This window comes from Marmota monax, unplaced genomic scaffold (genome assembly GCF_021218885.2).
Source record: "Marmota monax isolate L192 unplaced genomic scaffold, Marmota_monax_Labrador192_F-V1.1 WCK01_AAM20220418_F8-fsc00011, whole genome shotgun sequence".
Lineage (NCBI taxonomy): Eukaryota > Metazoa > Chordata > Mammalia > Rodentia > Sciuridae > Marmota > Marmota monax.
In genome coordinates this window covers 18588100-18603257 of record NW_026693082.1, presented here as the reverse complement: position 1 = coordinate 18603257, position 15158 = coordinate 18588100, and the positions used below count along the sequence as shown (strand labels likewise).

General features: G+C 32.1%; 1 protein-coding gene across 3 annotated transcripts in view; it reads left to right on the top strand.

Moving 5' to 3' along the window:
* Rb1 (RB transcriptional corepressor 1) overlaps positions 1-15158 on the top strand; it is a 161080-nt gene that overhangs the window by 34889 nt on the left and 111033 nt on the right. For all 3 annotated transcript variants that reach the window (XM_046454007.2, XM_058582572.1, XM_058582571.1), the window contains 5 exons: positions 4454-4492; positions 5885-5952; positions 9171-9281; positions 12288-12430; positions 14656-14733. In XM_046454007.2, coding sequence (XP_046309963.1) covers positions 4454-4492; positions 5885-5952; positions 9171-9281; positions 12288-12430; positions 14656-14733 — 439 coding nt within the window. The remainder of the gene's footprint in view (positions 1-4453; positions 4493-5884; positions 5953-9170; positions 9282-12287; positions 12431-14655; positions 14734-15158) is intronic.

The window sequence follows — 15158 nt, the reverse complement described above, 5'->3', positions numbered from 1 at the left end:
CCTGGAAGACACAAATTTTATAAGCATATTAAAAAGGCAAGGCCCTAAAATCAGAAATAGGGTAAGGGACTAATAGTCCTAAAAATGGTAGAAGCTAAATAAGATTAGGAAGTATTTGTTATTTGTCTTCCATAATCCTTTCTTTTATATATAAGGAAATCAGATTTCCTTTTATATCTCCCTAATGTTAAGCTCTGCTTGTCCTGAAATGTTACCCGAATCCAACAGGTAGAGTTTAAGAATGCACAAATCCTTTCCCCTTCTGCCAATAAGAAATCTAATGCTCTTCTATTTTTGATCAAAGTAACGGCCAAGGAATTTAGTAAGAACTGTAGGCCATTGAGTGTACTTGCCTTATCTTTTAAAATTTTTCCCACTCTCTGTCTTTATTATTTTAAAGGTCCTAGTTTAGCATTAGTTAAGCTTTTAGTGTTACTTTATGGTAAATAAGCTGTCTCAGGGAACAAGCAATGTCACTACCTCTATAACCCCTGCAAGAATCTAGGTGTATAGCATGCTTAAATGGGTGTACTGGAGTCCTGGGTTTGTTTTACCTTGTTATTTGTGTAGATATTCCCAAATCAGTTTAGAGGACTCATTAACTATGCTGCTATTGTTCTCAAGCCTTTGCCCATTTTTGGATCACAGCATGTGTCTATTTGTAGAAATATGCTACTGGTCTTGGGATGGGTCCCAACTTTGGGGTTAAGATCCCTGAAGTCAAATCTAGGCTTTTTTGTTTGACTTTTATCCCTGTAATAACACATTTGCTTTTTATTATACTTGCCCTACTGGGTATTCAAGACAAAATAGCCCTTACATTTGCCCAAAATCAGCCTTTTTTCCTTCTTACTGTTAAGGTCAATTGAAGCTCCTCAGGGATTATTTTAGGGTCTTTTGACTCCTTTTGTTTTTTCCTCTACCAGTTGTACCATCTGCCTGGATGGGTGAGGGTCTTACTGGCCATGTGGCTTCTCTTGGAAATATTAGGAACATTTCTCTCTGTAATTACCCTCCTCTTTACAGACTGTACATTGGTTGGCTCCTGGTCTCCAAGGTTTTTTTTTTTTTTAATAGAGAGAGAAAGAGAGAAGGAGAGAATTTTTTTTTTTTAATATTTATTTTTTAGTTTTCGGCGGACACAACATCTTTGTTTTTGTATGTGGTGCTGAGGATCGAACCCAGGCCGCACGCATGCCAGGCGAGCGCGCTACCGCTTGAGCCACATCCCAGAGGGAGTTTGGGTGACTCACCAGTGTTCCAGGGCCATTTAGAGGAATTTTGTTGTCCCGTGGGTCCTGGCTGACTTTGGAGGGCCAAAATATTGACTGCCCTCTTAGTCTTGTTATTCTCTTTATTTTAACCTCAAAGTCTCAGTTTGTTGAATACCCAAAAGGCCAGTTACTTTTATCCCATTACAAAATATTAAGTGATATAAATAAATCCCCATCCAATTTTGTCTTTTAGAATAAGTGAAATGTTTAAAAAATGAAGTAGAATATACTTGTTCACAGATGTACTGCCTGAGTGAACAGTGTCCAGTCTCATAATTATCAGAGTGATGCTGCTTGGAGTGCACAGTGTTTGGGCACATTTAATTATCTTTGTTTAAAGATGATAGTTATAATACAGTTAGGAGCATACAAACATAATCTTGAAGAATGCTATCTCTAAACATTTTAGCTTGGAGGACACCAGCTTGGTAAAGTATTCTCCTAAACTTTGCGTTTTAGAAGGCTTGTATACTTGAGAAAGTACTTTTAACATACAAAGAAGACAGTAATAAGTATCTCAGGTATACTGAAGTCCTTTTTATTTATATTAATTTAGCTTTTACTTTTGAAGTGAAATTTAGAATTCATAGCTCAGTAGGGATAGCTATAATTATAAGGCTTTGCCTTTAGCAGATCTACATAGGTTAAGAACATTGACAAAGATTGAATAGCTTTATACTTCTTATAAGTTTAGGAAACAGTACTTAATAACCACAAATAGACTTATTACCTGATGTGACTGCTCATGTATACTATAACAAAACACTTTTTCAATCAGAGCATACAGATGCAGAAATGTCAAAAGTTTCATTGGCCATTTTATAGGTTGAAGGCCCAGATACTCTGCATATTGTATAAAAAAGAGCACTGATCAGTTACCTTGCATATATTAAACCTTTACAGCTTTAACTGTATAAACTTTGCATAACATTTAGACAAAACTCAAATACACGACATATTTAGCCCTCAGTTTTATACATATCTCTAGACACACAGAGTGTCAAATATATTCTAATAATTGCTCATTTAACCAGAGCTATAAAGTGAATTATCTAACAGATTTTAAAGCAGATACTTAAATAAGCCTTAATTCTCTCAAGACTTAGTTTCCTTAAGTAATTAAAACCTAAAGTCAGCAGGAAACACATGAAATTATCTTGATAAAGTACAAAAATCTCTGCTCTTTAAGCCAGCTATCTGAAAATGATACCCAAAGCAGATCAATACCTCAAGAAAACCCTGTTGCTTCTAATGTACAGAAATAGACTCTGACCTCACATCAGTGCACCAAATTCTGATCCTAGAAAAATCCTTTGAATAACTATCAAGTTATAGTCAATTCAATCACATGTAAGCCTCCCTCCATAACACCTGCCATTTCAGAAACTCTCTGTAATCCACCTAGACCCTGTACAACTTGTTTGCAACTTTAGTTTCTGTCCTATCTTTCTTTTTCCCATCTTGGAACTATCTAGTCATTTGATTTTAGGACAAAATTTTCGCTTTACCATACAAACTCCTTTTTCATCTGAAAGCATTCCCTTTTCCTTTTAACCTTCCTTACCAAAATACATTTTCATACCTATAACTTTCTTTTTTTAAAAAAAAAAAAGACAGACAGACAGAGAGAGAGAAAGAAGGAGAGAGAGAAAAAAAAATTTTTAATATTTTATTTTTCTTAGTTTTCGGCAGACACAACATCTTTGTTTGTATGTGGTGCTGAGGATCGAACCTGGGCCACACGCATGCCAGGCGAGCGCGCTACCGCTTGAGCCACATCCCCAGCCCTATAACTTTCTTATATTTCTTTTTATTCACTGGTTTCCTTCTGCCTTACATTTTAAAGTTTACATTTTAAAGCAATTTTATGAAACTTCTGAATTTAGACAAATTGCTCCTTAATATGACAACATGCTTTATGCTTTTTGTAGTTTTAAAATCAAAACACAACTTAAAAGCTTTGCATATAGAATTACCTATGTTAATTAGAATTTTAACTCTTAGTAATCTTATATTTTAATGCATCAGGCCCAAGAAGAAAGCAATTTTGAACTGTTTCCTATATCAACTGTTTATGGAAACACGTTAATAATCCCAAATATAATCCTATTGGCTTTGCAGCTCTCAAGCTAGGCAAAAGTGTATGTTAGCAATTTCAAAGACATCTTTACTTTTATCTTGCCAACAAATTATATAGTGGGCAAAGTATTAAATTGTCATCGAGAAGGTTAACTGTAGGGCTGATTTTGGTAGTGGGTAAAAAGCATTAAAGAAGACATTGTTAAATGGTTTAAAGGATAAATAGAAATTTGCCAAGCAAAATGGGATTGGGGAATGGTACTGAGTCTTGCTAGGCAGAGTTAGCATGTGCACAAAGCCCAAGTAGAAGCAGGAGGTACTTTGATATTGCTAATGGCTGAAAGTTAGGAAGGGATCACGACATTGGTAGTGAGTTTGGACTTTGCCCTGAAGGCAATGGAAAATCATTTAGTGATTTAAAACTGGAGAGTGGGTAGTCAGATTTGGTCTTAAAAGACCATTCAGGCCTTTGTAAAAGGGATTTAGAATTTTTTTTAAATATCTTTATTTTATTTTTATGAGATGTTGAGGATCAAACCCAGTGCCTCGCGCATGCCAGGCAGGCACGCTACCATTTGAGCCACATCCCCAGCCTGGGATTTAGAATTTTTGTTGTATTTTCGTATGAGATAATTTAGCCTTAACTTTACTGGCCTTGGTTCAGCAGGGACTTTTTTTTTTCTGTCTTATTAGTACCTTTTTCTGAAGAGTTATTGGGGAGATTAACTGTAATACCAAAGCCTGTTTATTACAGGGTAGACTGTATGACTATATGTGACTATTAGCTAAATAGTCATTAGTTATGACCTGATCTGGATTCTAAGCAGATCATCAATTATAAATTATATTTTGAGTTAAAAAGAGCATTTGGATCCAGTCCTTTTCTAATTAGATATTACAGTGATATGAGATGTCACAAATTGGGAAAACCTACTTAGTTTCATTATGCTATATGTGTTTTTGTTTTCAAAATGTGTATTTCTTAAAGTAAGATGAATAAAGTATGATAACATTGCTATGATTTCTGTATTATGAAAATATTTTTAAAATAACTTTTAAAAAAACACCACAATGTTAATAAAATTATTTCTTCCTTTTAGGACATGTGAACGTATCTATTTGACACAACCCACCAGTTCGTAAGTAGTTTAGAGCATATTACATTTTGGTTTTTTTAAAAAAGGGTTTTCTGGAATAGTCGCAGACATTGATAACATTAAGGTTAGTTTGGTTGATGATAGTTTCATGGGGGAAGAGATGTCTCTGAAAAAGGTCCAAGGAGTTTCCAGAGAGAAGGGGGATCTTGACTCAGGACCAGTGGGGTTTGTGGCATACATGAATGAAGACAATGTCAGCTTGTGTCAGTCAAAGGCACACACAGAGGTTTATTTAGGAAAATGTTCAGAGATTTATTTAGGTATATATTCAAGGGAGAATGGGGGCAATCTCAAGAGAGATGCCTTTGGTTTAATGAGTATGCATTCAAGGTAGAATTCGGGCTATCTGTAGAGGGAGAGAGAGCAATCCCTTGGGATGGACATTGATATTTATAGAGGGGTAGACATTAATATTTATAGAGGGATGGTTGCTGGGGGATGGACTAGATGTAGAACTAGGGTGGAGTTACATAGTTTCAGGCCAGTTTTCCCTGTACTTGGGCATTGCTCTCATGTTACAAGGGCATGGGTCAGGGGCATCTAGCCAAGAGTGTGTTGCTCAGGAATTATAGTTGTCATGTCAGTGGTTTGTGGGCACTTCCTCTGAGACTCAGAATCTCTTCCTTTATCCCCAAAGGCTACTTTATAAGTTAAGGTCATAAAGTCCTATATAGGTGATTTATCCTGTAAATAAATACATGCCTCATGCTACAAAGGAGAACTAATAATGTGGAAATTGATTCAGTGCAACATTCGCTAACTCTGAGGAAAAATTCAGTTCTTAGATTAAATCTTTATTGATGGTCTCTCACAGATACTTTATTGACAAGACAGCATAATTTTGTGTATGAATAAATTTAAAGATTTATCTTAAAATTTCCAAATTATTTTTAAAAATGTATAATGCATTCTCTAACAGTATACCCATGTAGAGCTCCAGAAATTTTCTTTGGAAGCAGAATGAGTAGGATAGGAGATACTCTGCCCCACTGAAGTACAGTATTGAAGATGACTGATATAAAGGGAAATTGTATAGATAGGTTGCTGAAGAATGAATCCAGTGCCTCACACATGCCAGGCAAGCCCGCTACCACTGAGCCACAACCCCAGCCATCTTTTATATATTTTTAAATAACAATTCAGATATTCAGTATTTCCTTTACAAAGTGTATGCTGTTCTATGGGCTAAATATAATATCTTGGTAGAAACACCAATTGAATTGAGATAGAGTCCGGTATCAGTTGAGCAATAAAAATAGAGTATGCACTTAACTCAGTCCTGTAATTTAAAGCAAAACAAAACAGATCACTCCAAAGGCATAGTTGAAAACCTTTGTCAGTATTAAATTTTTTTTCTTTCTATTTATTTACTAGGGTATCTACTGAAGTAAGTTCTGTGTTGGTGCTGAAAGTTTCTTGGATCACATTTTTACTAGCTAAAGGTAAATTCACTATGTTTATTATATGCTGATGTTTTAAATGCAGTAATGAAATTGGTATTCTTTTGGATTAAGTGCAAAAATCTACTTCCTACTCCATTCTTAGAGTATTATGGATTATTAACTGCTACAACTTCTTAGTAATAATAATAACAGAAATAACTTTGGACTTTTTTTTTTCCTTGCTTCCTTCCTTTTTTTTTTTCCTCCTGTGCCAGGGATTGAACCTAGAGCTCTGATGCATGGTAGACAAGCACTCTTTGATTTTCTAGGGTAAAGATTTACTATCTTATAAAAATGATATTTGCTTATGATAAATAAGTTAAGCAGTACAGTAAGGTGCAAAGAAAAATTATGCAAAGTATACTCAAGAATAACCATCATTAAAATTGTGTAATTATTATTTCAGGTATATCTTTGTATATGATTTTGTTTAAAAAATGAGTAGGTGAGTGCATCCATAAACATAGTTTTTAAAAATGGGATTATACTATAGTGTAATCTTTAAAATATAAAATCTAATTTTACTCAAATTATACAGAAGAAAAGATGTTGCTTAAATTAACCAAACTGTTTTGTCACTTTAAGGAGATTGTTTCTTAAAATATTTCTCTGAAGATTATGAAAAAGAGTTATGAAAAAATTGGAATTTTTATTGGAATTTTTATTTTCTTTACCTTCATATTTTGGTTTGAAGCAATGTATATTAATGCACTTTGAAGAACAAAGTCCTGTCACCTTCCATCTCCCCACTTCAAGATTAGTTAATTTTATTATTATTTCATCATCAAAGATTATAACATTTGTATTCTATCTGTAATTATAATTGTTACCTTGGTTTGTCTCATTTCTATATCCTAAGCTTACCATAATTCCTTTATTACAGCTTTTTAATTTCTGTTCTTTATTCTGATTCATTTCTTAGCTGGTTAGATTTTACCATTGAGGATTTTTTTGTTTTCAGTAGGCCTTTTGGTTTTGTTTCTTTCCAGCCCTGATTTTTGGCATTAAACATTGTTGTTAAATATGAGATTAGCTTAATTTCCCCTCTTCATTAGTTCCTGAATACTTGAAGAATTCTGTTTTTTTTTTTCATTTTTACTCTCTCTCTCTCTCTCTCTCTCTCTCTCTCTCTCTCTTTTAAACTAAAGGGTTAGTAGTTTTTACCAGGATGTCTCTTGATTTTTATTATTCTACCTTAATTTTTCTCAGAACACGATGTTTCTTTTTAAATTGGAGGATCTGCTCTTTTCAGAGAAATCTTACTCACCTGTATTTTAAAATATTATTCTATTCAATTAAGTTATTCTCTTTCGTTTCAGATACATTAACTGTCTTACATTGGATTGTTTTTGTCTTCCTTTTTTACTATCTTCTCCTATTTTATTCTGATCTTTTGTCTTTTTCTTGTGTGTTGACTGTTTTTATCTCAAGTCCTTCTGTTTTCATCTAAACTATTTTTGTAATGATGTTGTTTGGTTCTTAGTTTTTTCTTAACTGTCCAGTCCCTTATTTTTATAATATGAATTCATTAAGTTCTTAGTGCAAGAACTCATATAGGTCATTTTCCTCTTTTAGATTCTCTTCCACATTGGATTCTCTGATTTTTTTTCTCTTCTTATGTTATGATTCTACTTTTTTCTTTTCTAGAATATGTTTGCATAATGTCTGTGTTTTTCTTCCTTATCTTGCTGGGACTTTATGTGGCTAACTCTGACTTCTTATTTTCTCTGATGCAGTATGAGTGAATTTCCCTTCAGTCACCTTGCATTTTATCTGTGATGTGTTTGTATTCCTCAGAGAATTATAGTATGTCAGCAGGTATTTTTATTATACCAAGCTTTATTCAGAAGGTAAGGGAGAAAGTAGAGATGTTTTTTTGTTTGTTTGTTTTGTGTGTTTTTTTTAGTTTTTGTTAGAATGTCTATAATTCCTTCTTCTAAAACAGGATTGTGTTGGGATTCAGATTGTTCCCAATTGAGTGCAGTATATAAGAATCTTTATCAACTGACTATAGTTGTTTCTTCCATTTTGCCATTCTTTTAACAATAGTTAGTCCTTTCAAGTCAGAAGGAGAAAAAGATGAGGATTCCCTCTTAGTTACCTTCAGATTTTATGTTGCTACTTGCATTTAACCAGTACATTTTTACCTTTTCATTTTTATTAGATTTTGGAGAAGAGAGATTCTTTCATCTGACATTCTACTATTTTTACCTAGAAGTGCTTGATATCATTCTTCACCTCTGTGGTATTTCTAAATAATGTCTTAGTATATTATGAACCTTTTCCGCCATACCTATGGATCTAAAAAACTTACTTGATTCAGCATTACCAATTTTCTCACATATTTTCTGTTCCATCAGTATTTGTTGGGATTACTCCTAGTTTAGCAGATACCCAGAAGAAAAGTTTTAAAATATTAGAACCATAGGCAAGAATGCAATATTGTATTTAGCCACACTGTTTTTCTCAGGCATCTATTACATGTAGTTATTTCCTCATATACTTCTACTGTATATGTAGTATATGAAATTTTAGGATTTTGTGCTGGATAATTACTTATAGATGACCTTACAATTATATATTAATTTTGTTATTTCATAATAGCTTTGGTAATATTTTGGAAAGTGTTAGAATTGAAAATGTATGAGGTTTGATAAATCATTAGGATTAAAAGTTAGCATATACCATACTTCAAAATTATTTTCAGAAGTAATAAATTCCATAGCTTGTAATAATAAGTTTTAGAAAAGCAAAATGCAAAATGATTTTAAACATAAGAAATTAATTTTAGTAATAATACTTAAGTGTAAAATTCTCAGGGTAGACAATACTAATTCGTAATTTCATAATTATATATATTTGTCTATTAGACTTGACTGATTTTTTAAAAAAAATTTTTTAGTTATACATGGACACAATATCTTTATTTTGTTTATTTATTTTTATGTGGTACTGAGGATTGAATCCAGTGCCTCACACGTGTGAGGCAAGCACTCTGCCACTGAGCCACAACCCCAGCCCTTGACTGATTTTTTGTTTTTGAAAATAAGAAAGGAAAAAGGTTTTTTATCATGAATCTAGTGATTATAAAATGAATAACTATATGAATATACCCATACCCACAATTTCTCTTAAGCTTATAAAAATGAATAAATATGTGAATATACCCATATCAATCTCTAACGTTTCTTAAAAATGTGATTTTTTTTTATTTTCAGGAGAAGTATTACAAATGGAAGATGATCTGGTGATCTCATTTCAGTTAATGCTATGTGTGCTTGACTATTTTATCAAACTCTCACCTCCTGCACTGCTCAAAGAACCATATAGTAAGTATCTTAAGTAATTTAAGCTCCTCCTTTGTCTTTAGCATTGTTTATTGGATGTCTGGTAGCTCTAGTATGGTTCTAAATTGAGAGGGTGATAAAAAATAAATCAGACATAGGCTCTGTTCTTGTGTTAGTCAACTTTCTATTACTGTAACAAATATCCAAGATAATCAACTTAAGAGCAAAGAAAGGTTTATTTTAGCTCATAGTTTTGGAAGTTCTAGTCCATGAACAACTGGCCCTGTTGCTTTGGGCTTGTGGTGAGGTTGCACATCATGGCAGAAACTCATGGTGGAGCAAAACTGTTCACTTTATGATGAGAGAGTGAAAGAGAGTTAATGGGATGGGAGTCTACTTTTCTCTTCAAAAGTATGCCCCATACCTCTGACTATTCCCTACCTATTGAGTCCTGTTGAGTTTCCCACAGTCTAGTTTTTGCTGATCATTAAGTTAACAAAATTTTCATCATCTCCCAATAGCACCAAGCTGGTGCCAGATCTTTGACAACCTGGGTCTTTGGAGGACATTCCATATCCAAACTATAAGCAGCCCTCAGGTAGCATAAATTATAAGAGGAAAGGTAAGAGATGTTAAGCACCCAGTCAGAGAATCTGGTAGAAATAATCTGAGTAAAAATAAAGGAAATGCTATGTTGGTTCAGGAGATAATGAAAGTTTTCTTCTGAAAAGCCAAAAAATAAAGAAGAGATGATATATGAAATGAGTGTTGAAGAATAAGTAGTTAAGATTAGGTTGAAGAAGTTAGAGAAGGGTATTCTCAGTAAAGAAGAGAAGAGGCTCTTACCTGTAGGATTTCAGAATCATTTATTATACTATAGAAAAATGTAAACTTAATAAGGTGTGGTCTGATTCCTTGCTCCTGAAATGATGAAAGTGTTAATCCTAAAAGTAATAGATGACAGATCAAAATGTTGAAGTCTCAAAGTGGCTGAAAGACTGAGCTGTAATTAATCTTTGTGAACAATAACTTAATGGAAAAATGAAGTGTGAAGTAGAATTTTCAATGTTTTGAACATGATTTGGCAGAGAAGACAGGAAACTTCACTTAGAATTGAAATGCAAATCAAAGGGAGAAAAGCTCAAAAATTATATATAGAAAATAATAAATATGCTTCAAATTTCCCCCAACTTTTTAAACTTTCCTTTAGTTGTCTTCACTTATTTTTCAATGTTATAACTTTAAAGTTGATGTTATGTGTTACTTTAGGTTTACATCTTTGTTTTTTGGGATAATTCAAAACTACATTTAATTCTTTTAAGTGCTGTGTTAAATAGAATCAAGGATAAGCTATTGAATTGACTGAGTATGGTAAAATTTTAATTTGCTTTGTTATGGAGAATTTCAAATGAATACAAAAGTAGACAGTAGTTTAAGTCTTCATATACTTTTCACTTAATAGCTTCAACAGTTGCTGTGACCAGTCTATTGTCTCTTCCCCTGCCCAGTTCCCCCAGCTTTGTTTTGAAGCATATCTTTGAATACCTTATTATTTCAGTGTGAATCTTTTAAAAGGTAAGTGGTTTTTAAAATGCATAATGACAGTACTATTATCACATCTAATAATGATTTTTTTTAATATCACCAAGTATCTGGTAAATATACCTTTTTTATCTCATAACTGTAATTAAAACTTTTTTAACTTTTTTTTTTTTTTTTTTTAGTTGTAGATGGACACAATACCTTTATTTTATTTGTTTATTTTTGTGTGGTGCTGGGGATCGAACTCAGTGCCTCATGCATGCTAGGCAAGCGCTCTGCCCACTAAGCCACAACTCCAGCCCCTAGTATAAACTTTTTTGTAGGTTGACTGAATCAGAGTTTAAATAAGATCTCCACTTTGTGATCGGTTGATACTCTTTTCAAAATTTCTTCTTCCAGGCTTTTTTAGTGGTAGAGAACATGAAGGCCTGATTTCAGTCCACTGCAACAAAAGAAAAACAAATGAAAAAAAATAAAGTTGTTCCTCCTCTATGTTTCTCTTCTTATTTTTTCCTCATAATTTATTTATTCAACCAGAGTGATAGAATGTGTGCTTAGCAGTCACAAAGCCTTGCTTTCAGTCCCCAGAACTGACATAAATAAACAAATAAGCAAATAAATAATCAATCAATCATGCTGGAATCTTGCAGAGTTTCCCAGTTGAGTTTTAGTCTAGTTTTTGCTGATAATATCCTATGGTATATGTTCTTCTGTCTTCTCAGTTTCTTGTAAGTTGATGTCTAGAAGCAATAAGTACTTTTTATACTTAATCTTCTAAAATCTTTTTAGAAGCTGAACCTATATTCGTTTTGAATCAGTAGTATGCAAAATAATCCAGGGAGTTTTTTAAAAAAAATCACAGTTTATTATCAGGAAATTATATTTATAAAATCTGTTTTTAAAATATCATAATTTACTAAAGCTTTTAAAATTTGTTTTTGTATTAGAAATTGAATCTGTAAATATTTGCTCATTATTTTTAGGTCTCTAAGATAGAAAACATTTTTTCCTTTTGCATACTGGGTAGGATACACTTAGAATTAGTTTAGAAATTGGTTGTTTCTCTGGTCTTCTCTGTTTATGGGACCACAAATGTTTTCTAGTTCTTTTTGTGTTATTTGGGGCAAAAACTCCTGTCAGTATTATAACTTGAAATAGGTATCTAATAAATAAGATGAAATTGTTATTCTTAGGGCTGGGATTGTGGCTCAGCGGTAGAGCACTCGCCTAGCACGGGCAGGATCCGGGTTCGATTATCAGCATCACATAAAAATATAAAAGGCATTGTGTTGTGTCAATCTAAAAAAAAAAAAAAAAAAAGATTTTCTCTCTCTCTCTTTCCTTTCAAAAAAAAAAAAGAAATTGTTATTCTTATAATGAAGGCTAATAAGTAAAAATAGAATGTTAACAAGATTATTTCTGACTTTCCTAGTTATAATTAGAATACTTCATAATTTTATTCAATGGAATGTGTAATTGTTCTTATCTAATTTATCATTTTTACAGAAACAGCTATAATACCCATTAATGGTTCACCTCGGACACCTAGACGAGGTCAGAACAGGAGTGCACGGATAGCAAAACAACTAGAAAACGATACAAGAATTATTGAAGTTCTCTGTAAAGAACATGAATGTAATATAGATGAGGTAATTTCACTTTATGCTTTCTTTAAACCGTTAAAGTAGATTTAGATAAAGTTTTTTCTAATAGCATATACTTCTTTTGTGGTGAGCATGCTTTTTTTGACTAGTGTCAACTCTTTTCCAGTAGCAACATATTTTAGAAAAAAATTATTTTTCATATTCAGTTACTTTGCTTTTAAAGAGATTGGCTCCTCTACTCTATAATCACAGAAATGTATATCATAAAGATAATAGTTTTCAAATGTATTTCTTCTTTGATTCCACTGATATTATCAGTACCCCTAATGTTTTAAAATGCCCTGCCAAGAAGACCTTGATGTTTTGGTTTAATGATAAATGATACTAACATTAAATTTCTCCTCAGCCTTATGTAACTAGTCACTTTCTAAACAAAGCTGACTGTTAATGGTTAGTATAGAATACATATTCATCCAGGAATGACTTCCAGAGACTGATAGGTAGCTCATTATTAATAGAATCTACATTAGAGTTTGGGGCATCTGGTACCAGGGCTACTTTTACTCTACCAGCTTGTTTTTCTCTGTTATATTGTCCACAATTCAACACTACTAGATAGTAGTATGAAATGTTGCATTTTAAAGATTTCTCTGGCAATGCTGGGAAGGAATGGTATTATGCTCCCAACAATCTAGTTTAAGAAAGATTAGAATGATTTGTCAATATATCTGAGTTTTAGCATTGTAGTTCTTATTAACTTCAACAAATAGATATGTGTGTATAGACATATCAACTTTGTGAAAAAAATATGTATATATACTTTTCTAGAATCACAATTTATCTTTGCAAATAAGCTGACGAGTATAGTTTGAAATATTTCTTTTTACTCTATTTTTGTTGCTTATTTACAAGATAATGAATGGTAGTAAATATAGTTTTCTCATTCCACATTGTTAATTCTCTGGATTTCATAACTACTTATAAAATTTCACTTTTCTTTCTTTCTTTTTTTTTTATGGTACTGGGGATTGAACTCAGGAGCACTTTATCACCGAACCACATCCCCAACCCTTTTTGAATTTTATTTAGATACAGGGTCTCACTGAGTTGCTTAGTGTGACTTTGAACTCACAATTCTCCTGCCTCAGCCTCCTGAGCTGCTGGGATTACAGGTGTGCGCCACTGCACTCGGCTAAAATTTCATTTTTAAGATTAAATCATTTTTTTTAACTTATCAGTGTAAAGCACTTTTTCCTAGAATTTAAAATGTTTATAGTTATGATGAAAATATAGTTAACTAAAAGCTTTGTGGGGTTTTAATTAATTGATACTGGATTATCTAAAGGTGATTATTTAAATGTAGCATTTATGGCTATAACTGTTGGTCATTCATACTAATTGGTTAATTATTATATTGTAAATTTTCTAGATAAGTGGATTTTTTTAGAAAACAAAGATAATAAATATTTCAGAGACTTAATTCTTAAATCTTATTTATGAAGTATAAGGCAGGAATTGATATTAAATTATTGGTTCCTTAGTAAATGTAGATTCCAAGTTTGGAAAAGGAAGTTAAATAAAGGAAAGCAAGTCATTTTAAATTACATAACATATTACAGGTTTAGAACATAGCTTCATGTTTTCTGAGTGCAGTTCTTTAAAATCCATGTTACCTGTGGGATGCTTTTCCATGAAACAATGCATATTTCCAAAAAACATTTTTATTTGGTTTTGAAATGAATTATTGTGTGTAAAATTAATTATTTTCTTAGATTTATACTTAAAAATTGCCTTGCTATTTTCTTAGCAGACATCAAATGACCCTAGTGTGAAATGATCCAAAATATACTTTGGGGAAAAATGAGAAACAGTACAAAGAAATGAAGAATGGAACCTTTGATGATAAATTAGAGTTTAATTCTGGCTCTGCCACTTTATAATTGTGCAGCTTTGGTCAAGTTGTTTAATTTGTTTGAGTGCCCTGTCTTTTTTGTTGTTTTTTAAATGTGAAATATCGAAATTCTTTTTAATGCCTTCTTTTCTAGTAGTTCCTATTACAATAACAATTTTCTACTTATCTCCATTTTAGGACCTAGAATCTGATTCATGTACATTAAAAAGTAAATAAATGAATTAATTATAAATAAGTATCACTAGCTTGAATGTGTGTCATTGATTAAATGTGAGTAAATACTCTCATTCTAGTGTTAATAGTGACAAATTGAATTTCATTTGTTTTATATTTTAATGTCATATAATATCTTTTTCAGGTGAAAAATGTTTATTTCAAAAATTTTATACCCTTTATGAATTCTCTTGGAATTGTAGCTTCTAATGGACTTCCAGAGGTAATCTGAAAGAAAATTTAATAGAAAATTAGTATATTTTGAGACTTTGGGGAGGGAAGATAGTTGTCTAAGTTTCTTAGGATCAATTCAGATAGTTTTTTGCCTAAAGAAAGTACTCTAAGTAGAATTGTGTAATCAAGTTTTGTGTGGTGATAGAAAAATACTTTTGAAGACCTATATATAAGTAAGCATCATTTCATGTTTTGTACTAGAAATTGATTATACTGAAATTATTTGAAAATCAGAGTCTAAATTTTTAAATTTCTAAATGCCATTAAGTATCTAAATACAACTAAATATGCACAGATTTAATTCTGATTTGCTTTGCTGGACATTCTAAAGCATAGGATCCAGAACTCAAGCAACATTTTTGGCATTACTATAATGTGGAACATCTGCTTTGAATATCTTTAAAAGCTACTTGT